The sequence below is a fragment of the Platichthys flesus genome, chromosome 1 (genome assembly GCF_949316205.1).
Source record: "Platichthys flesus chromosome 1, fPlaFle2.1, whole genome shotgun sequence".
Taxonomy (NCBI): domain Eukaryota; kingdom Metazoa; phylum Chordata; class Actinopteri; order Pleuronectiformes; family Pleuronectidae; genus Platichthys; species Platichthys flesus.
Window position 1 is genome coordinate 23868751 of NC_084945.1, and position 24587 is coordinate 23893337.

Sequence of the window (24587 nt, forward strand, 5' to 3'; positions counted from 1 at the left end):
ATAAGCAATATATCAATACATGTTTAACTTGTTTTGCTATTGATGAACATTTTATTGTGATAATTATTGATATTTTTTATTGCCCAGCACTGTGTTTACATGTTAATATTTAATCTAACTGTATGTCAACATACCTAACAAATGTATATATATATATATATATAAATATAAAGATTGACATACAGACAGACAGCCCATTAGCACATTTTGCGGATAATCTCAGTCCTTTTTCCATCAATAACTTGTAACCAAGCCAAAATATAGATGGTAAATATGTTGGGTAACTCTTTTTGATTAAAATATGCAGTATAATGTACATGGTAATCTGTACTGTTCACTTTGTGCCTGAGAAACACAATAAAAGGATTGTTGGACTCGTACATATGAGGTGTTAGGATATGAGTAAATAACATTGCTCTATTTTGTTTTGTTCTGGGATCAAGATACCATCATGTCCGGGGCTCCGAAGCTGGCAGAAGCTGGCAGGGTTATTTAGAGAGCAGAGATGATCTGGTCCTAACTCCCTTCTTCTTTCTCCTCACCTCACTCCAACCTTGAACCTGACAGCACCGTCTTCTACACTTCTCTTCATCTTCTCATCTTTACTTCCCACCATTTCTCAACAGCACGATCGTTTTATAGTCGCTGCAACTCAGGAGTAAGCTGTCATGTCTGACCCTCTGCCTTTTTTAACCTTTCATCGAGATGTGAGGCTTATACTGCTGCTGTTCCCTGATGCTCTGGATAAGAAAACCAACGTCCTACGTGGTTAAAATGTCAATGTAAATACACAGAGGTTTAATGAAGCATAATGACTTGTATTATCCAGTTAAAGCCGAGGCGTGATGGTTTCACGCTGATGAGAACTGATGAGTCTGGAGGCGTCACTTCACACCTCAGCTGTGAGAACCTGGTAATGCTGGTAAATAGTGGCACCGCTGATCTTCTCTCTCCCCATCGCTCCTCTCGTTTCTGTTTTACTCAGCTATGTTTTTCTTTAATTTTCTTTAAAGATCAGCAGAAGATAATTTTGTTACAACCTCAGATCTATTGAGAAAGAAAGAAAAATGTACTCAGAACCCTCCTCTTCACAAAGACCACTAGCAGTGTCTCTACCCCCCACCAAGCATTTCTATTAATATTTTCCTTGTTTTGTTCTTAAATGTATTAAGCGGGCTGAGTTAACTTGAAAAGCTCTATATAACTTAAGTTATGTTTAGGCATTTTAGCAATAGCAGTATTATTAGAAGTAGTAGCAGTATAAGTAGTAGCATTCATTGTAGATGTAGTTTCCGTTTTATGATGATTCTAATTTAGTTATAATTTGTGTAATTTGTGTATTTATGTACTGTATGTTTCTGTATTAATATCTCTTTATAGTTTATAACCAAAACTACTGTGAACATAAGAACAAGTGCTCTTCCTGTCTTGGTGAGTGTTTTATTGTTGAGTGTAGTGATACTCTTTTTACTTTCCCCATCCAGTCTGATAGCATGCAGTCATCTTTTTTTCATCATCTTTGTCTATTGTTTATTAAATCTTCTTAACATCAAACCTGTCCTGAATCCTAACCCTGCTCAATGCAGGGGAGGATTGTGTTTTCTTTCTCTCAGCTCAGTTTCCATGAGGCATCAGCACTTTGTGGTTGGCTTAGTATCGAGGTATTATCCTGTGTGATGGAGCACTGGCTTGCAGCGATGTGGAATCAAGTGAAAATGTAAAAAACTGTCCAGAATGCTGTTTGTCTGGTTTGTATAGAAGCCTGGAGCTGCTTTCACCACAGCACTGAAGGCCTGTCTGCTCCAGGCATCCAAATGATGACACATAGAAAGAGGTGGAATAGCGAGAGGTGGAATGAGATGTTATATTACTGAATGGGCCGAGGATAAATTATGTGATGCTCAATACATACTAATGTGCGTGTGCTGTGTCAGGCTGAGGGCAGGGTGAACTGGGGCTGAACCCGCTGTGCGACCCCGCAACTCACCCTGACCGAGGTGAGGCTGTGGGAGCCGGGCTGCGAGTTTGGCACCTCTGGGTGGATGCCCACCCACAGCAGGCTCTCTCTCTCTCTCTGAAGCTGGGCTGCCTGCCACCTGTCTGAGCCTCCCGTGTTTATCAACCCGTGCACAACCTCCAGTGATCTCCCTCTGCTTGGAATAAAATCAAATTAGACATGATAAATGACTCCTGTGGGGAAGGTGGGTTGGCGACGATGATCACACAAGATGGAAATGTATCAAGGAAAGTAAAACAACTTAAAGGTTCAGTGTGTAGAATTTAGTGACATCTAGTGGTGAAGTTGCATGTTGCAGCGAAAGACCCCTCACTCACCCTCCCCTTCCAAACTTGAAAGAGAACCTGTGGTTACCTTCAGTTGTCGTAAAAACTCAGAAACATTGTTAGTTTGTCCAGTTTGGCGCCTGCAAAAATCATGGCGGCCTCCGTAGAGAGGACCCGCTCCAGATGAATATAAAGTATTTATATACAAAGGACCCATTCTAGAGTAAAGAAAAATTTGAACAATTTAGAGGAAAAACACGATCATTAGGAATATTTTATATTCGATAACTGCCAATAGATCCATTTCACCTAAATCTTACACACTGAACCTTTAAAATGACACCTTGATGTTCTACTCTCTAGTTTACTTGCTTGGTGTTTCGATAGCAAAAGAAATGGCTTTGCTGGTCAAGGAGAAAGAATCACTGATGCCTTGGGCGGGATGATCGTGACCACCATTTTAGTTATTCAAAAAAACTGAGCTTGTATCTTGTGTATTCTGCAAAGAAGATTAAATATGCTTGACTTCTTTAAACCCGTCGGGTTTGGATTCTATTACACATTTGCAGAAACTTGCAAACAGATGCAATAATCCACCAAAGTTGATCCTGTGCTTTAAATTGGCACTGGAGTTGTAGTGAGAGCAGAGATGTGTAGATTAACATAAAGACTGATGTAATGACGAAGCTGAACCAATTCTAAACCAGCACCAAGACCCACTTGGTAAAACCGGGTTTTTATTAACTCTTGCACGGTTGGTGACCTTGAGAGGCCGTGCAGAAACTGTACACAGACCATCACATAGAGCCTCACGTACCTGCATCTTCTGGGTTTCATTTTACTGAGTCCTTTGTATTTTCTATATAAACATAATTTAAGTCTAGTTTACATACTGCAAAGTAAACAATCTGCTTCATGATTACACTGGCTCATGATTGTAAAGTGTGTAAGATAAATTACGATGCAGATGGAGATTTGTTTTCCAGCAGCAGAGATCACTTTCAAGTTTTAGTTCTAGTGAGTTTACAGTCTACAGTGATCATAGCAAATAAAAATAAATTAGCAAATAAAACAGTATTAGGTTTATCTGAATCTGTTTTTTTTATCTGTGTGATAATATGTGTGTTTGTGTGTTCTTTTGAACAGATATCTTTGTGAGGGCCAGTTTGCGTCTACAACCTACTATGTAAGGACATTTTGGGAAAGCGAGGACCTTTCGGCTGGTCCTCACTTTGTGACTACACTTAAATGGACTTTTTGGGGGTTAAGACTGGGTTTAGTGTTAGGGTTAAAATTAGGTTTTGGGTTTGTTTAAGGGTTAGGGTTAGGCATTTAGTTTGGATGGTTAGGGTTAGGGTAAAGGGCTAGGGAATGCATTATGTCAATAAGTGTCCTCACTAAGAGAGCTATACAAACACGTGTGTTTGTGTGTGTTTGTGTGTGTGTGTGTGTGTGTGTGTGTGTGTGTGTGTGTTTGTGTGTGTGGGTTTACCATGTAAGCGGCTGAGGTGGCAGGTGAGGGGGATACATTCTGCACCCTAGGTGTGAAACATAGCTCCCACTGGAGGGGTTAGCCAGAGGTGGACAGTAAATTTCCTCTAATTGTAGGAGAGTGACATTCATAGAGTGAATTGACAGAATGACAGACCATCAGAAGATAATTGAAATTTAAAAGAAATGTAACCGTCTCGTCCAAGCAGAAAACAAAGAGTCAGATGCTGAATGTCGCTGTGGCCCTCCCTGACAGGTAAAATGAAATGCAATGTAATGTAAAACAATGGTCCCTGGTTAATGTAATCAACACTGACTCTAAAGTCAACTGGATAAATTTCAAATAATAATTCCAGCGAAAAAAACAGAGTCTTGTGTTCGCTGACCTCCACAGGCTGACAGTGAGATCAACAGTTTCTTTCACACCTCTGCCAGAGTAAACACGTCCTCCTACAACCAGCACTTGCTCACTCTTGTATTCTACCTTGTTTTTACAAGCACACTGACTTACCCCCCCCCCCCCCCCCAACACACACACACACATACACACAGCTGCCTGTGACATGGGAACAGTAATATTCTCACTGCTATTATGAAATATAAGCTGAGGTCATGACTATTACAGTAATACGGAGAATGGAATATGAATTACAACATTATTCTGACTTCTCTTAACAGAACTAAAACGCTTTCAATTACAAGTTCTAAAATTATAGAATGATCAGAAGGTTCCTATGTCCCTGTGTTAAAGACTGAGACACTGCAATGCTATACTTTACTCTGTCCAAAAATATTAAACTATTAAACTATTAAAACTATAGTGACAATACTAATAGGACTATGGGGAACATTTCTGTTGCATCTGTTGTGATTTTATCTCATCCTTTTTGTGTACAAGTCACACTGAGGTAATCTTTCCGTCAGACTTCAGCAGACACCAAACCTGCCTGATTTCAAAAGGGTGGCAGGACCATAATGAGATTTTTTAATTTTGAATTGGCAAGAGCGCACACACTGTTAGTTTGGTGTATGCAGGAATTTGGGATCTCATTGAAGCTTGCATGATAAAACCGGATTTCAGTGCAAAACAAACATGGAGGCAAACTCTCACTGTCATCTTATTAAATGTTCTGAACCAAAAAAGAAAAATATAAGAAAAACTGTGGATTATGTCAGAATTTTGAAGGATTTAGAAGCTAGTGGAGGTTACAGCTGCAAGATTATTTATGATTCAAAATCAGACGTTCTGATCCAGTCACTCGCACTAAGATTATACGAGTTAACCCTTCGCATTGCAGGATTATTTGAGCTGATAATAAATTCGGTCAGACTTGCTGAAACACCTTTGTTGTTCTTGGGAGGTGCAAATCAGACCCAACCCTGCAAAAATGATTCTTCAGTTTCGGGCCGTTTGCATGCTACAACCAGAAACCACACAGACCCCGAAACTGAATGAAACTCCAAGCATGCTCTGTCCAGAGGTTACAAAGTTACACCTCAAGGTGAATACAGAGAAAACGAGAACATGAATTTGACCAGAGAAAGCTGTTGCTAGCTAGCAACAGATACAAAGTCCTGTGTTGCAGTTCAGCTCTGCCTCTGATCTCTCCCCGCAACATAAACTCCAGCTCTTTCTATTATTCACCTCCAGTCTCCTTTTCCCTGTCTGCTCTGTAACTCCATGAACTCAAGCCCTTGGACACGTGCAAAACATATTTTGCTCCAGTTCAAACATTTTGGCTCGCACGGATGTTTGTTGGTGAATATGTATCTGATTGGGTCTTTACATTGGTTTGGCCAGGTTAGCTCCTCTTGCTCTTTCTTCATGCTAAGTTGAGATAGTTGGCTGCTATTTTTTCATCAGGTCTTGTATTTCTCTGTTAATAAATGTGGACTATCTTGATATCAATATCTTGATCGCCCCCTGGTAAAATAAACACCAAATTCATTTTTCCCTCAAGTTTGGTTATGTGTTTAGTTACTTGATGCTAAAACAGAGTGAAACATCATAGTTGACAGCTGTTAACTGTGCAGACTCCAGATAGTTCCAGATAATGTCTCTAGCTCAAAATGGCAGCACCCATAGCGTTTCATTTTGGTGTGGGAGGAAGTGGAGACATGTCTTTATTAACCCTCTCTGCTATTTTCCCAAAAGTATTTGTCTAAGTAAAATCTGTCAAATCTGTAACACTCACAGCATTCAGTGTCTCAATAACTGAATCACAAGCCCTCAGCTTTTATTCAAGTCATGATGGAGCTACTATTTTACAACTAATATACACAGGTCTACAATATGTACAACAACAAATAAAGTATTGGTAATCAGACTATTGTGATTCATTAAATTCACAGACATGTGGATAACAACCCCACACACGCACACGCAACTCAGTCACGCCAAAAAAAGTAACATGCTCCTTAGAAATCTTGACACGTGTTGTCAGAAATGCAGCAGGTTCCGTAAAACAGTTCTTCATCAGAATGTTAAAATGAGAGCATCATATCAAAAGATCTAATCTCACAGTTTTGTATCATTTTTAGAAAAGAAATCAATAAACAAACAGAACAATTCCTTATACGTTGTCATGGCAAGATGTGACAGATAAGAGTTCTACGTTATTATCACCAGCTACAGAACACAGTGCTACAGTTAAGGGACAGACACAACGTCTCAGAGTTGAGAAAGACGACAAACAGGAGGGAAATGCAGTCGGCTGTTCAGGTTGGAGTTTGGATCAAGTGGGAGAAATGAACAGAAGTTGACTTGATCTGAAAGAAAAAAACTCCTACATAGAATAAAATGGTCCATCCAGGTTTATATCTAGAGAGAACAGAACAAGCAATACAGTGTATTAAAGAAGACTAGAGACACCACAGAACAGTGCAGAGTAAATAAAGAGTGAGTGGATGAAAGGGGTGTTTTCTCTGAACAACACCAGCCGTGATATTGCTGTTGAGCCATGGAAGTGAGGCGTCCAATCCAGTTCCAGTTATGATCACAACCTATGTACCTCTCCTTTAGCTTTCAGCAGGGAATGAAATCAAAGCACAACATGGTAACATGAACTACATCACCTTTCAATTACGGACACATTCTCTTATTAATCTTTTTTTTACACAAACCTCAAACAAAACGAAAGTCGCTACGCTGTGTGTATGTGTGTGTGTGTTTGTGTGCACAGAGGGACAGGGAGTAAATAGTGAAAAAGAAATGACAAACACTAGTTTGGTACGATGTGTGAGAAAAGGTGGGCAGGCCTGAGGGGCTCACCGAGGGGTCAGGAAGCCACCACAGGTCCGTGTAGGCAACCAAACAAGTTTCAACATTTTACTCATACAGTATAACCATGACAGACTGATAAACACAGCAAGCACAGTGTGGCCTTTATTTCTTGTCTTTTCACTTCAGTTAAAGCTGATTCTTTCCCACCAAAGCTATCCCCATAGCTATACTGTGTTTTGGGCCTGGAGGCTGCAGGAGTTTGGCTTTTCAAGACAGGATTTTCTCCCGGGTTTCGGGCAACTTGAGAGCCACCAGCCCACCGCAGACGAGGGCGGCGAAGGCCAGGAAGATGGGGACGATCTTGGTAACGCCGATGAAGGCTGCAAAGATGAAGCTGGCAATAATGGCTGCAAACTTAGAGATTCCATTCAGGATTCCAAAAGCTGTCCCCCTGTTAAGTCAGAAGAAAGAGACAAAGATTAGATGAATAGTTTAAAATGGCCACCTCTAAAATAAATTAAGAGTTAAAAGGAGACTGAATAAAGCTATGTTTGCTAAACCCCTGTTCCCAAAACCCCAATGTTAGAAACCAAAAGTTGCCACAGGTACTTAGACACAATGAGGTGTCTGAGTGTGTTTTGTAGGCAATACAAAATATAGCCATGGTTTCCTTTAAAATTCATTCTAAGCTGGAAGTCAATTTGTACTGTACCTACAGTATTTGCTTATCGGTGGAGTTAATAGGAACATTATGGAGTTGAGAGGGTTGGACTGTACCTTCTAGCGGATGGATAGAGTTCCACAGAAATAACCTCAAGTCCGTTCCAGGCTGCTACGCTGGTTCCGTAGAAGAGACACTGCCAACATATCACAGCTCCTTGACTGAAACTTAACAGCAGCAGGAAGGTACATGCAGCCGATGCCAGCATAGAACCCCCTAGACACACACACACAGACACACACACACACACACAGAGAGAGAGCGAAAGAGAGAGAGAGAGAGAGAGAGACATAGAGACAGACATATTTATTTCTCAAGCAGTTACAGCAAAAACTCTATCTACCCTACATTACTGTACTTACATACTGTATTGGCACTTTGTGCTGACCTCACCTATAATTCTGATCCTTCCTATCTTGTCCATGAATAATGCTGAGAGGATGTTGCCAGGCAACACAGCCAAACTGCCCAGGAAGCTGACCATGTAGATGACGATGTCGTTCTCTTCCTTGAAGTTCAGGTGGCAGCCTTTCTTTGGGTGGAGGAAGGTGGTGTTCTCCATTCGACAGTCTTTGAACTTTTCCTGCCAGAGGTCTGGAGAGAGGAGAATGAAGAAGGAAGCGATGCTTACAGAAAACTGATTTTTATTTCCAAGTAGACTCATTGTAGCGCTAGAGGATAAACACATGCCAAATTGTAGATACTTTGCAGTTGACTGTTTTAGTGCAGTTCTAACCTTTTAGTACACTTTAGTAGTGAGTGGTTTCTTTAGCTCTGGGCCTCAATGTTCCAACAGTGTCACTTAAAACACTTTACAACCATTCATTACTGAGTCTGTGAGGAAAACTACCTGTGTTGTAGAAGACGGTGCTTTTGAAAGTACAGTTCTCAAAGAAGGTGTTGGTCGACCTGACATCTTCAAAGTAGCAGTTCTCAAACAGAGAATCCTCAAACTTCACAGACTTTATCTCAATGTTTGCAAACCTAAAGGAAAAAGAAAGAAAGGACATAAAGCAGCAGCAGAAACTAAAGGTGATATTACAGATTGTGACATGTTGAAGGGGGGGGGGGGGTGCTGAGGGAACCTACTTGTCATGGATGTACTCTCCCTCACGGTGTATTTGGTTGACGAGAGAGAAGTTGAAGTGGAAGCGTTCGACCCGTTCCCGGTGGAACACTCGAACCTTGGACTCATACTCTTCATACTGCATGTACTTGATCATATCAGGGAACCAGACGCCCAGTCCGTGGTAACTAATGCATGTAGACACAAAACATTTGACAAGACCTGCATTACAGAAAAAGTATTATACCAGTGAGATCTTTCCTTTCCTTGGTTTATCTTGGCTTTAGAGAGGTTTGCAATCGCCACTGTTCATTATATTAGGAAAATGAAGAGAATTACATTCCACAAGGTTTGAAGGCCCAAATGTCAGTGTGAGTTAAAATAGCATATTTTTACCTGAAGGCCAAACAGAACCAAACAATAACCAGGAAGAGACCTTGCAGTCTGAGCTCTGGAGCTGATAATGACATGATGTTAGCCATCACCTGGAGGAGGGACAGACAGACAAGTCATTTCTACAGTACACAAAGTGGTAGAAACGTAGAACTGTTTTTTGGTGAGATGAACGCTGCCAACTTCCTATTCAATCCCAATTACACTTATGATTTGCAGACCTGTTGCAGCATGGTCATGTGCCTGACGGTCCAGCGTTGGAAGGCTGTGCCGGTGTCGCTCTGGATCTCGATGAACTCGTCATCTTGCGTCTGTGGAGTCTTAATGTTTGTCGCCTTCACATAGAGACACAAGTGGGAACATATGGTTAAAGCTGTCCTCTTCATTATTTTGAATTATCATTGAAAATAAAAGTAAATTGCCTTGAAAAAAGTTATTTATTGTAATTTGTCATGCGCTTTTTGCTTTTTAAGTTTTAAAAAAATGAAAAAACTAAAGAAATTCAGAGCATATACATTTTTGAAAGATTTGAACAGAGTAAATCAAAGAAAAAATATATTTAGTATTATTATTGTTATTGTTGAAACGGATCACATAACGGAAAATGCTAATTATTACAGACTCTATCTGCCTTTTTCTATATTTTACTGCATTTTAAATTGCAAGCTGTTTTCATAATTAACATTCATACTGATATTTATAAAATGTCATTCATTTGGTGTTTTGCATTAACAGTGAGTTAACTAAAACAAATTAATTCTACTAATAAACATGATTGGGTTGCTAAACTAAGTTTTGCAGTGTCCTGACATTGAGCAACCTCCACTCCGCTCATTTTGCCTGATAAAAGAAGCAGCTTTTATAAAGTAAGTATAAAGGCTGGAAGAGCAGGTATGAGAACCCGGCAGGTACATACATTGTACCTCTGCCTGCTGCACCGCACCTCGACTGAAGGCTCCACAGCTGTCTGTGTTGTGAATGCGTCTGAGTGGAGAATCTCCTGCTGCATTGTTCATGTGTGAAAGAGAACGTGTCAGGAGCCAATTCTCCTGACTTCCTGCAGAGGTCCTGTCTGAAAACAGCTTGTGTCCTCGTCTATTCAGTATGGTTCAGTCCAGCTACTCTCGTTCTGTATTTAGTTTCAGTTTTTGTATCACCTGTGTTTTGTAACCTTCCAGCCTACTGAGTGTAAGCCTGTTTAGTTGAGATTAAATGTGTTTCCAGCACTTCCAGTTATTTATTTATGATGATTGCTCACTGATTTGGGAGAATAAAACGTTTCCATAGCGTTTCCTGCTATGATGAGTCACACATAAATACAGTATATCCACAGAGCCTCACAGTGAAAACTCTCTCTGGCTCCCCCTTGGCCTTCCAGTTGGTGTCGTGAACTCGTCTCAGGATCATCCAGGCCTCATCATGACGGGCATTCTGAAAACAAACAGACAGAACAATCACACACAAACCTTTCTATTAATGATGAATGTCTACATCCCCGGAGTTTTATATTTGTTAAGTAGAAATGTTATTTGCTATTTATAAGAATAACTATTTTAAGAATCCCTTTGTGTTTGACGATTCTAGCTTTCCCACATACCGTGTAGCCAGGGGTTCTCATGAGGTCGGCTGCTTATCGGAAATGTGCGACGTGTGATAATTTTGGGGTGTGTGATATGAACATGTCAGAGCAGTAACATACAAACACAATACCACATGTGGTCACAGCTCCGACAATGTCCTGGATGAGAAAGAGGGGTGGGTGGTGTTCTGGTGTTGTCTTAGCAGCCCTTCGCTACCTTTGCACAGCAGTGGCATGTTGCTCTGGTGGCTGATGACTCAACATGTTTTAACCAATCACAGCCAGATGTTTAATACTGTGCCCTCACATCATGAATATTAGGATGCAGCTCTTATATCAATCTGAGATGGTCCAGTGTCTAACCTCCAGGAGGAACCGTGGGCTCTCCGGCATGAAGACCACTCCAACGAGAGCAGCGAGCACAGGCAGGAGACACACCAGGATGAACAGTCTCCAGCTGTGCATCTGGATCTCGGTACCGATGGCAAAGCCCCAACCTGAAAACCAAACATCCCGTCAGGGATGAAGCACAAAAAGCTTCTTTGTTACATTTTATGTAGAAAACTTCTTTGATGCACCAGTTATCTCTTTTTACATGAGTCGTTTGTATCTGAGTGATTAAATTGTTTAAAAAGGTGACAGTTAACACATGAGCAGCTGTGGGTCTGTGTCAGCACCATAAAATGATTTTTCTGGTCCAAGACGTTCATTTGTTTTAATATGAATTATTCATATACAGCCAGTAATTGCAGAGATAACTTCTTAAGATGAGGTGTATTAGCAGGCACAGAGCGGAGCTGAGGAAATTTAATTTAGCTGCATCCTGTTGTTCGTGCAGAATGACGGAAGAACTCTGACATTTCAGGGAGCTCCTGCAGTTATTTGAATTTAATTAAAAGTCAAATAAACATTACATTATCTCCGTCTTCACAGTCTATGTTCAGTGTATTTGAACGTCTGGGTGCCTTCATGTGCCTCAATATTCTGCACACGTGTGTGTGTGTGGGTGTTTGTGTGTGTGTTTGTGTGTGTGTTTGTGTGTGTGTGTTTGTTACCATAGTGAGGGATAATTCCCCAGGCAGTGAAGGAGGCGTACAGGCCTCCCAGCATCCAGAACATGCAGAGCCAGCTCAGATGTTCTCCACGTTTATCCATCTGCAGGAACTCAGTGAAGTAGGTGTACACGATCGGGATGGAGCCGCCAATTCTGGAGGCGGAATCACAGTATGTCTGAGACCTTTATATATGTAAATCCTCCTTTGCCTTCTGAGGAACTTTCACTATAATCTCTGGTATTTGAGCTCTTTACCGTCATTTGATATTAATGTTTTGACAATCTTTTATTTGAGTCATTACGACAAGGATCCCCACTCAATTAGATTGTTTCACTCACAACTGCTGGCGTAACTCGACATGCAGACAATTTAGCTTTATTTAATCCAGATTTCTCTGTCTCTGATATTTCGTCCTCAATATAATTTATTGTGGATGTGCATAAATCTGCATTATTGTGCATAAATGTTCCTCAAGAAGGTCAAAAGTTGTGACGTTGTTGTTCCAATTTAAGTGAGTTGTGCTTTGAAGTCAGAATGTGGAAAAAAATGTACGCTGTCAAGAAATTATTTAATATCTATGTGTTTGAAGTCTTTCAACACCTTGACAGCGCTTTTCAATATTTGTATGATAACAAAGAGGAAAGAAAAAGTATCAGATGTGACTGACATGGATATAATTTGCTGATTATTCATAAAACTGTCTTCATTGGCTAAACAAGTGGTGTCGTGCTCTGATGAGAGATTGACTTTATTGTCAGGTCTATTTTGAAATGTAACAACATTAAAGCCTCATGTGAGCACTCAGACCTGGTAGGGGATAAATCCAATATTCTGATTCATACTGGAGATAGAAAAAATAATGTAAAACTTTTGATAATGATAAAATGCATTTTTGGACATAATGAAGATATTGCAAAGATTCACTTGGTCTGAAAATTTGTTTGAGGGTCTGGTGAAAAATTAGAAAATGTATTCTTTAATTGTTCATAAAAAATGGAAGATTTAATGGCTGTGGCCTGCAGACAGTTCAGGGCTCAATGCTGCTGTTGTTCAGGAGCTACAGCAGCACTGTTTTATTACTTCCTCCTTCCGTTTCAGTGCTGCGTCCTTCATGTGAATCTTTTATGAGAATAGATGTTGAATTTGATATCTTGATGTGAAATATGTTTCACATCAAGATGATCACTGGCCCTCTGATCCACAGATCTCTCTTATTATTATGATGATCTTCTCAAATAGCAGTGTTCAGTCTGACAGCCCCTTGTGTTTTGCGAGGCCAGTTAAAAACTCTTTTCCAGATGTTAGCATCAACAAGTAACATGAGGCTCATTATCACTGTGAATCCGCAACAGCTGAACATTTTATTTTGGTGACCTTGTGTTTTTTATATGTGGTCAAGCAAAAAGCTCCAACATCAATATTGCAGGTCTGGGTACACGCAGACTGCAGTCATTATCAAAATAAATGTGTTTTAGAGAGCTGAAGAGGCAAGTGTGTGCACAACAAAGGTTTCACCCCAAGGTGCTGGCGACAGCAGGAACACAGCTATAAAAGTCACATAAAAGACAAGCTCATCAGATGAGTGTTGTCTTGTTTTAATTAGTATCATAAAGAAATGCTCTGTTACGGTGAATAAGCAGATTACTCCTCCTGCTGTGCAGCACACAGTCAACGTGTCCTTGAGTTGGCATTACTACATTTGACGGTAAGTGACTGTGCAGTGGTGTGTTCCAACATGTGGCATTTGACAGCATGTTTAAAAGCTGCACGAAAGAAACACATCCTTTGTTGTGTGTAATTGTTGTGTGTCTCTTCTGCACAAACACGACACGACGACACAACAGGCAGAACAACAACTCTCTGCATTTTCTTGTGTGGATTGAACTGATGGATCAGCATTATTTTGGCAGCATAATAGCAGAGGCAGTGCTGTCAGACCTTATCCCAGGAGGGGGGGGGGGGGGGGGGGGCAATGAGACACAAGTAATGAGCTTTTTTTTTAGTAGGATGGGAAAAGGAATAAGTAAATAACCATATATTTAACTAAAACAGAGTCAGCGTGTGAAAGAGCATGAAGCAACGTGACTGGTTAATATCATGGTTCTCAGATAGAGGTTGTAACCCTTCTTGTGAACTAAGTAATAAACATGTACATAAAGACAGTTAAGTGAATGTATGTTATATTAATGAGAAAAACCTGTAGTGAGCTGAGTGGCGTGTTTATTAACTGTCTACATTCATGTTCCTAAAGAACTGCAACTTTGATGAGGTGCCACCTATCCTGTCACTCAGGGTCAAAAGACAGAGCGGGTCGTTCACTAACCAGAGGGTCAATGGTTCGACCTCAGTCCCTATTCCATGTGCTGCACATACATGCAATGCATGAATGTGTGTGTATTTGTGTGTAGGTGTGTGTGAACGGCAAAAAGAGAGTATAAGGCCCTCTGAGTGGTCATCAAGACCAGAACAGCTCTTTATAAACACAGAACATTTACCATCATCATTCTTAAATGTCAAGTATCTTACTCTGTAGCACATATCACATCACAAACAAAAGGATGTTCTAGGCACCAACATTTTTAACAGACTTATTTCCACTGGAAGGATTTATAGGATTCGTGGAAAAGGTCAGCCAGTGTAAAAGCCTATGTTTAAACTGGCTACTGGAAATGGAAACGTGAAGACAAATGTAAAAAAAAAAACATTTTTACCCGAAGCCTGAGCAGAACCTGAAGAAGAGGAAGAAGCCGTAGCTCTGAGCAAAACAGGACAGGAAGGAGAAGACCAGGTCGATGGTGAGCACGTAGATCAGACACTTCCTCCTGCCCATCTTATCACTCAGTCCCCCCCACACCAGTGCCCCGACCATCATGGCCACATACACCAGCAGACCTGTAAACACACACACACAGACACACACACACACACACACACACACACACACACACACACACAAACGTTGACACACTTGGATGCATTTGACACAGTTCACATACAGTATTATCCCGTTCTGTGTTTTACTTTCATAATGCAAACTTGGTTTCACTGACACAAACAATGCAGCCTCAACACTCTGCCGTTTACCCAGTGGCATTTACTTGATTTGTTTTGCTATTACCTATGTTTTTTTTATCCTGTTCTTTTGCCATTTAAATGATGTTGTTTTATTTTATGACATTTTTGTTATAAATATTATTATTGCATATTGAAATACATATAAGTACACAGCAAACATCACTGATTTTAGCTACTGTTTAAAGAAGAAGAAGGACAAAACTCATGTTGTCCACGAGGGGGCTCCCTTTACCTTGTTATGAACACAGGAGGCAAGAAGACATAGATGGCCAGAAGACACCACACTTCCTGTTGTAATTCCCTGTGATGCATTTGAACAACATTGTGTTCACTGATGAATACTTCTGAATATTTTAATACCCAGCCACCACTCACACACACAGAATGAGTTTTTCTCCCGCTGTCTTTGCTGTTAGTGTTTACCTCACATTCTTCTTAATATCTAACTCCAGATGTTGTCGAGCGGCAGGAGCCCATAGAAGTGATCAACTGTGCTGCCCATTACTGCACTGAGGTGAAGATAAAGATAGTGGGCTTTATTGTATGGTCTTTATCTCTGGGGAGAGTAATGGTCTCTCACCCCTCCCCCGGTGTCCGGAATGAAACAGACAACCTCCGGGACCCTCTGGTTGTGCAGTTTAAACCTGTCGGCCCGTACCTCCTGCCTTCTCTAGTGTTTTTACTACACACAGCCCTAATTACAGAGGGATTAAGCAGCTTAACGGCACGTGGAGCCATAGTGTGCACCTTCCCCATGGATTACTAGTCTATCCAAATGCCCTGGCGCTACACACGTCAAGCTGCACATCCCTAACTCATTCTACAAGTGACTGCTCAGGGTCCCAGAGGAGACAAAGAGTGGAGGCTAACATGTCACCTGATATCCTAGCCTAGTTGTTGCTTAGGGCAACGTGCATGTCTCAGAAATGTGCATGGACAGGTTGACAGGATGGCCTTGTGATTAGAAAGTGTGCTGAGAGCCACAAGGTCCAGCGAGGCGCAGGATTTGGCCCTGCAGCAACACGCTTCATTCTGCCTGCTGAAGTGTCCTTGAGCACGGTGAAGTCAATGAATCCCCTCAGGGGAAAGAAACATTTTTTATTAAGTGAAAACACTTAATGCATGTACCACCCATAAATGAAGAGACTATTAATTGACTTTAAACAAGTGCAAATAAATGCAGGCCGTGAATTCACCATATATAAAGTAAGCTGTGTCAAAATAAATGCTAACCCTGTGTAGCTACATGATTAAAACAGAGCTACAGCTTTTAAGCGAATGGAAGTAACATTTTTGTATCAAATTCAATTTCTCACCAACTTCAAGCACATTTCTTTAGTTAAATAACTGTGTGATCAATGTAAAGCTTTAACAAAATAATCTTCTACATTTTCCTACTTTGTCCGTTCTTCTATTATCCATCACATCCTAATTTAAACTGCACGGATTCTTTTTTCATCGAGTGATTGAGAGTTTTTAGAATTACAATTGTCCTGCACCAGCTGATAGTGAGTTCAGTCTGAGCCTACATTTATTGAATGTGCTCAATAAGTGGAAATTCTGCACATCAACAAATTAAAACAGGCTGCATTGCACAGTATGGTTCTGAAAAGATTGTTCATATGTATTGTTAGTGTCGGCAGTGAGGTTAAACTGACCTGACAACACGGTCAAGGTTAAGCTGCTAAAATGTTCATTGTTAAGACTGAAGAATAATGAGGAAAACTGATCACTCATCACTTATTTCATAAAAATCAAAAAATTGATTAATAATGAGGCAAACCTTGAATATTTTACATTACATTTATATGACATACTGTTTCTGAAATTAATATAAAGTAATGACAGTTACTTTCAATGATGACAGTTGCCTTATATTAAGATATTTGAAATATATCTTACCATACTTGTTTAAGGCTTTGGCAGTGATGTTCACCAAAGTACTGACAAATTTTAAATGTAATGGAACAATCTGGTCTAGTAAATTGAAACTAGCTAATAGCCTAGTTACAAGGAACTTGGCAAAGCCTTTACACACCTTATTTTCAGAAGTGAGGCTTTGATTTTTGCTACTTGTCATGCAAGAGTAACATCACTCTATTTTGAGTAAAATGTGAAAATAGAAAAGATAATTTGTATGAATGTTGATGTAACTGTTAAATTCTATCAAAATGAAAAATAAGTGGTTGATCTGGACATCTTGCTTGACTGACATGATGTCTGAGAGCTACAGTGCAAAACACCGTTTAGAAATGAATAGCAATATCCTTGAAATAGTTGTTGGTTAAATCTGTGCGAACAGATCAAGCCTGGGTGTGAAGACCTGACACGTTGTTCTCTTATTTGTATTCTACCACTCATTGTCTCCCACTATAAGCCTCTTGTATTTCCATTCTGAAGATGAAACAAGGTAAGTGCACCAGCTGCCCTCCTCTTTTAACAAAATGTTTAGAAGTCTATCAGCTCTCCAACAGTCAGGTTAAGATTAAACCCTTTTCTGGTCCCGTGTGTCTGGTGAACCGAACATGAGCACGAATCAAACGGTGCCATTCTGCAGATCTACTTCATATTCTCAGCCAATGATCTGTGCTCCCCTCCCGCTCTGCACAAACAGACGCTGTGATTTCATTTTCGCCAGGCCTTCCTCCTGCTACCAGCGCCTGTCAGAGGCCTGAAGTGCCTCTGACAGCTCTGCACCGGCCACCGCAGGCCGCCAGCTCACTGACTGCTGCAACATGCTCCATATTAGCCTGGGAGCACACACTGAATACAATCACCACCAGGTTCCTCATCAATCTCTTGCAATGCTTCATCCCAGGAGCCCGTTGTTAAGATGAAATGAGCGATGTGCAATCTGCCACATCGCCTGACTACACACAAGGCCTGGGAAATAAGGTGGCTTTAATTTGCAGTTTAGATGTGTGCACAGAAAGTGAGGAACAGATGTTTTCAAGGAACATTTGCCCTTAGGTTGTCTTTATGCTTGCACAACTATTTTGGCGTGTTCACTTTTGTGGTACATATGGAGCAGGTGAAACGAACAGGTAGCTGATACAAAATCCCCATAATGCAAAAATATAATCAAACAGAATATAAGCTGGTTTTTACTTCTTTATCTGGACAGTGAAACTAATCTATTGGTTCAGCAACACTCTATCATGACACAGTGCTGGTTGTGGTTAATGTGAGAGCTGGACATTGTGGCCAAAAAATATACTGAGATAATTATCACAGTAAATCTAACATTATTATTTATTTTAAGATTAGAGACAGATTTTTGCTTCTAAGTGAAGGTTGTGGTTGTAGTGATATGTTTTACCTTCTGTGCTTATACAACGAATAAAGCGTCATATTGAGACATATTGAACCTGTGCTGCTATTGATCCAAAAAAATAAATTGCAATAATTATTGATATTGTTTTATTTCACAACCCGAGCCAATATTCTTTGTTTTTGCTTTTCCCAGACAGATCCAAGCCTTTTTCTACCCTAATTTATCCCAGTGACTGGAGGTTATTTATGTTAGAAAATGATCTGCAACCATTTGGCATCAAGAGCCAAACATATGCAGGATTTTGTTCCGACCAAGAAAAACAGCAGATTATTTCACTGATGATTTTCTCTTCTCTTGGAGGCAGAAGAGATGGGAAGTATCTGACAGATGATTGCAATTAGCTGGCTTTCCAAGATGTTGCATATCTGTCTTGGGAGAAATGTGCGCAGTGAATCAGTTTTCAGCCATGCGGGTTGCATGGCCATGATAATGTGAGTTAATCAGCAGTGTCGGATCTAGCATTTTTCTGAATCGGGGGCCATAAAGGGGCCACAATTTACACAGAGGGGCCAATTAAAACTCCTAATTCAGTAAGATGCACATTTAAGTCATTCCTTGTTCACTGTTGTTCCTTGATCAAGCACACTGTGTACTTGAACAAAAGCTTCTTAACAAAATGTTGATGTCAATTCATTGTTACTATTGTTAGCAAGTGACTATTCTTTTTAAGACTACTGACAGGGCAGCCCCCCCCCCCCCCCCCCCCCCGGACCACCCCCTGGATCTTCCTCTGTCGATCAGAACATCAACTACAGCATCTCCAGCACCATCCTCAGGTCAAGTCAGTTTTCATTTATTCAGTACTTTGGTTAATGACCAAATTTCTCATCGTGCCTCAGCTGGCAGCCCCCCCAGAGTAATCTTGAAAGTTATTTCACAAAAACGAAACATTATAAATTATTCTTATTTCATATTGGTATGAAGTGCTAGGATGGTTTTCTTGGTGGAGACCTCTACTTAACCAGTGACCTCAATTTCTCAACCTGTCACCTACCCAGCAGTCCTTTGTCAGCATTGGATATGCACATGTCCTTCTCGGCACTGGGCAGGACGAAGCCCACCACGAAGCCGTCCACTCCGTCGGCCATCAGTGCCAGGCCCAGCACGAAGAACAGCATCCATTGGAAGCGCCCGTGGCCGCAGTCCTCCATGATGGTCTCGTACTGCTCTGCCAGGTTATCCTCCTCATCTTCCTGCTGGGCTGCCAGACGGGCTTTCCTCCTGGCCTCCACCCGAGCTGCCCGTCGTGCCTCCTTGATCTCATCGGGGTGGGGGACGCCCTGGTACTCCCCCTCGTACATCTGCTCGTTGTCATCTGCTCCTTCGGTGTCATCACTAGCAGCATCCTCCTCCTGCGGAGGGTAGTCCGCTTGGTAAGGGTAGCCTTCCTGACCGCTCCCATCCTGGGTGTAGGTGTACTCTCCGCCCTGCGTCACCTGCTGGTTCACGTTGTTGTGATAGGGGTCATCCATGGTTCCTGCCTCTTGTCAGGGGAGCAGGACTGATTTTGCAGTGTAGCCGTGGTACGGTGAAGAAGCTCAAGTCGTCAGCTATAATGGCATAATCCTCCCTAGGAGCCGTAAGTTGCTCTCAGTGTTCCAGGTGTCTGAAGGGAGCTACAGGTTTTCTGTAAGAGTCTGGGTCTCGGGTTTAAGGCCTCAGCAGCTGAGTTGAGTTATCTTCCTTGATGTGCACAGCGCTGCATGTTGAACCTAAAACACAATAAACCTTGTGTCAGCATAAAGGCAAAGATTAACAACGTTGTAGAGCAGAGATATTAGTATTGATAGCGCAACATTCAGTCCCAGGCAAACAAGACAAGACAATGTCTCAATAAAACACACAACAACAAAAGAACAATCTTGGGTCGTTATTGTCATCTTAATAGTTTTGACTTCATTCCCATTATTGACATTGATTGTTTTTTCCTTGCTCTTTGTTATTTCGCTTTAGCTCCATTTTCTACCAATTTATCCTATTTTATGTAATTTATTGCTATTTGTAAAGCACTTTAAGCCTGCAAATGATTCCAGTCAGAAATGAAGTGCTAGGAGGCAGGAGGGCCCGGCTCAGGACTCCCACTCTCCCCCCGCAGGCTGCTTGTCCTTCCACACAACCAGATAATCTCATCGTCTCCCCCGCTCAAATGCTCTGACGCCATTTTGATCCATCACACAGCACTGCCGCGGCTATGAAACGTTCAGATTTGTCTTTTTTTTTACGGTGACCAAAGGCCGGAAAAACACCTATGGGAATACACTAACACACAAAGCTGCATATACTTTCTCTGGTTGACATATACGCTACTGACACAATTTCATGGAATTTAGCAGTGAAGTGAATATTCCTACAAAATCGAGCAACTGTTGGCCTGAAGCTGGATCCTCTGTTATACAGAGATAACAAATGATGGTTCATTGTAGAAATGTTTTTTTGTGTCAACCAAGCTGCAGAGCTGAATGCTAAATACAGCACACAACAGTGCGATACTGCAAACCTTCATTTAACCTTCATGTCAGCGCTCAGTACAACTGTGAGGGGGTTGTGTTTAGTTTTTACTTGCTCTCAGTTGTTTTACATTCACACTTGGAGGTAGAGAAACACTGCACCTCGTTCAAGGGCAAACTGACAGTATACATTCAAAGTGAACGTGTGTGTTTTATAGTTTAAGAATGCAGGCTTTAAACTTCAGTGTTCTATTTATTCCTAAGAGTTATATATTTAACTGTAACTGTGGTATATTTCATAACATCTATCATTCATCAATCAGTTTTTAACCTTTGGTTTTACTTTTAGTCACTTGTATGTTCCCATGAGGTACTGTTAGTTGTCTTACCCTCTTAATCTGATTTTGACCTTGGTTGTACTATTGAATTATTCTTGTGTCACATATATAGTATTAAGAGGTGTTCGTGTCTCCAGATACGATTTTATCATTTGGTTTTATCTATTTATTTTGTATTACTCGCGTGTGTTCATTTAGGATATATTGTAAGGGTGATTGTGCAGTGAAATAACATTTCTTCTTCTTCTTCTTCTTCTTCTTCTAGTTCTTCTTCTTCTTCTTCTTTTCTTCTTCTTCTTCTTCTTCTTCTTCTTCTTCTTCTCCTTCTTCTTCTTCTTCTTCTTCTTCTTCTTCTTCTTCTTCGTCTTCTTCTTCTTCTAAATTATATTATTATTATTATTATTAATATTAGTAGTAGTATTAGTGGTGGTAGAAGAAGAAGCAATAGTAGTAGTTTATAGGATATCTATCTATCTATCCATCTATCTATCCATAGGGATTGTGGGAAATGGAGTCTTTTTTGCCTGACATGTACTCATGTTGCATAATAATAGGCCTACTTAAACAGTACGTTTCCAAAGCAACAGATTTTTTTTTTAAGAATCGCTATTTTGCATCAGATTTCAAAATTGTATTGTGAAGGTACTTATGACAAGACAGACACAGACACAGACTGACAATCGTATTATCAGACACTGGTTGGTTTGGGCAGGTCTGTTCTGGTTTGGAGCCAGGATGACGAACACTGTAATTTAATCCAGATTAGGATTGCAGATTTTTTTTTTTTTCATTTTGCCCTTGTTGCCTCACGTTATTGTTTCATCACGGAACACACAGGGGTGGCTGACAGCAGCAGTGGATTATTGAGTCTTGATTGAAGCACTAAAATGTGGTCGCTTCTCTTTTAAAATTGAAATCCCCTCGTCAGAGATAAAATATATGCGTAGATCTGTTTTGTTGCTGGGAGTAATGAGAAACATTGCCTTGATGTGATGTGATTCCCCCCCCCACACCCTCCATTTGTTGTTTCCTTCAGTAACGTGAATAATACATGAATGATTCAGGATAGAAAGTGAGAGGATGGATGCTAAGTGTGGTTGAGGGAAGCCGTGATGCTTTCATCATCCTGCTGCAGCTCCTTCACTCACACAGCTGCCACTTACATAACAGTGAGACTGCCTGCACTCATGCTTCTCCCCTCTGTCACTCTACCGCCCTGCGTAACATTTTATGAATGTATCAAATTGATCCCAGTTACACCTAACACACACACACACACACACACACACGCACACTCCCACTAAATCAGATGTCAAATCAGTATTTATGCCTGTGCAGAGTTTGAATAGGTCAGAATCTGCCTCCCGCTGAGAGTGTCCTAGTGTTCAAAAGTCAAAGAGCTCCTTTGAATCATGAAAATCAATGTGCGCCTGAGGTTTAACAGGAAGCAGAGAGGTCGCTCTGTAATTTACAGAATGCTGTTTCAATCTCGCCACTGACCTTTTTCCTGTTCACATCACTTATTAGTTAGACTGAGCCAAGCTCTGTCGTCTTCGCTCCATCAGTTCCTGTGGCTCATTCTGCAGAGAGCAATCTAACCAGGCACTCACACTGGGGACTCACATATTAATGTGATTATGCATTACACACCAGTCAGACACACACAGTCTTCAATGACTAACCGTACTCCTGACTTCTACTTGCCTAACCTGAACCTTAACCTTAAGTCAACCTTAAAAATCCCCCTTACCATAAACCAAAAACCTTAAAGGTCCAGTGCGTAAGATTTAGGTGAAAGGGATATATTGGCAGAAATTTTAGAAATATAGTGTGTTTCAGCTAAATTGGTGTTTTCTGTACCCTAGAATGAACCCTTTATGCGGAACACATCTGGCCCATGTCCTCTCTACGGAGGCCGCCATGTTTTTTACAGTAGCCCACACTGGACAAACTATACACCTTTTGAGTTTTAATGGCAACTGAAGGCTATTACAGGTTCTCTTTCATGTTTGTAATGGGAGGGTGGGGGGAGGGGTATTCAGCTACAACATGCAACTTCACCACTAGGTGTCACTAAATTCGACGCACGGCAATTTTAAGTCCCCTTAATCGAACTGTGTAAACAGATTTAGGACCCCACAAGTAATACCTAGACTTCACACACACACACACACACACACACAATATACTCTGCTGATGTGTGCTGTCAAGGCCTTGCTTCAAGGCAGCTTAACTGTAACTATTGCAGATTTGGGAAATTTGGGAAGTTTATAAATTAGGATACTATTTATCAACTATACTGCATATGCTTTGGCATAGTCACTCATGACAAAATTTGTATGTAGATATACATTCTTTCTGTATGCATTTTATCATCTAGATGCTTTGTTTATTTTACGCTTATTTGAGTCTTATACTTAGACTCAATATACTTTCAACTCCACTGTATTCTGTGATACCTGGGATATATGTTGTGTACTCTATGCTAATATGCAGCTATAATAAAGTTGTTTGACCTGAATCCAAAAACTGATTTACCTGATCATGTTTTTGTGGAGAGATAACACAATGTTTGCACTAACAGTATCTTGGGAGATGTAGAGATGACTTTTTTTGATTGAATGACCTTAACATTATGTCACAAGCATATTAATGAATGACCCAATCTCTTTGTAAATATTGCTTACCCAGGTAGAAATAAGCCTGACACCCTCTATAAGTTTGCACACCCATCATCCTACTGAGCAACAGTCTCCCATTGCATCAGATATTTTATATGCAGTGCATTTGAAACGTGGCCGTCACAGCAATGAGTTCATTTTAATCTCAGCTCCTCTGTGACCTCAAGAGGTCAAAAAACTGTCTTTCACTATTTCTGAGGACGACCTGTCTGCTAAACTATCACATGCATTTATTGATAATTAGATTCTGCAGACTGTATTGCTAAAAGTTATGGAGCAAGGGTTTCCATCCTGGGCCTTATTAGATAGGTCACATATTTCGGTATCTCACATATGTAACCATAGAAAAATGCTACATTGAATAAATCAATAACAAAGAGTTTAGATTCATCCTTCATGCAATGAAGATTCTACAAAGAGCAGCAGGGTGACTTAAGGGTAGCCCATATATGAATTTATCAATGGAATGGGACTTCTTTATGGATTTTTATTCACGATAATATTGATAGCTACAAATCAACTGTTGCAACATGTGAATGCTGTTGCAAAAGTAAAATTGAAAGCAAATTATAGCATTGTAGTGTAAATTATCTATCTCTTCTGAACAAGGTAAATAGCACTAGCTGAGCTAAAAAGCAGAGTTTAGCAATCATTAAATAATAAATAATATCTTACCAGAGTCGGCATTCCCCTGTTATGAAAGTATCTACTGAAAAAAATAACAAACACAGGCATAAATTTGTAAATGTCAAGGTCCAAGTTATATTTTTACATGTCCAAAGCTGACATGTCAGTTTATCCTAAGGCCGTCCTGCAGCCAAGCCTGAGGGATTAGGATCCAACTTCCCGACCCAACCCCCCCACACCACACACGCCTCCCTCCCCAGCGCTCATCTCCACA

At 40.7% G+C, this 24587-nt stretch overlaps 1 protein-coding gene across 1 annotated transcript; it reads right to left on the minus strand.

Moving 5' to 3' along the window:
* Nucleotides 1-5986: 5986 nt before the first annotated feature.
* Nucleotides 5987-24502, minus strand: sv2ba (synaptic vesicle glycoprotein 2Ba). The gene is made up of 13 exons (XM_062389581.1): nt 24362-24502; nt 19215-19932; nt 14523-14703; nt 11812-11963; nt 11120-11253; nt 10519-10608; nt 9399-9512; nt 9181-9269; nt 8808-8972; nt 8569-8702; nt 8112-8312; nt 7775-7934; nt 5987-7448 (listed from the first exon to the last, which is right to left on the minus strand). Exons 2-13 carry the CDS (start codon nt 19690-19692, stop codon nt 7265-7267), a joined length of 2082 nt encoding a protein of 693 aa, XP_062245565.1. The 5' UTR covers nt 19693-19932; nt 24362-24502; the 3' UTR covers nt 5987-7264.
* Nucleotides 24503-24587: the final 85 nt, after the last annotated feature.

Coding starts and splice junctions, on each gene's coding strand:
- sv2ba (XM_062389581.1), bottom strand. CDS start 19,692: ATGGATGACCCCTATCACAACAACGTGAACCAGCAGGTGACGCAGGGC. Junction 14,704..19,214: donor TGCTGACAAAGGACTGCTGG/GTAGGTGACAGG, acceptor GTGTGTTTACAG/GTCTGCTGGTGTATGTGGCC. Junction 8,313..8,568: donor CACCGTCTTCTACAACACAG/GTAGTTTTCCTC, acceptor TCCTCTCTCCAG/ACCTCTGGCAGGAAAAGTTC.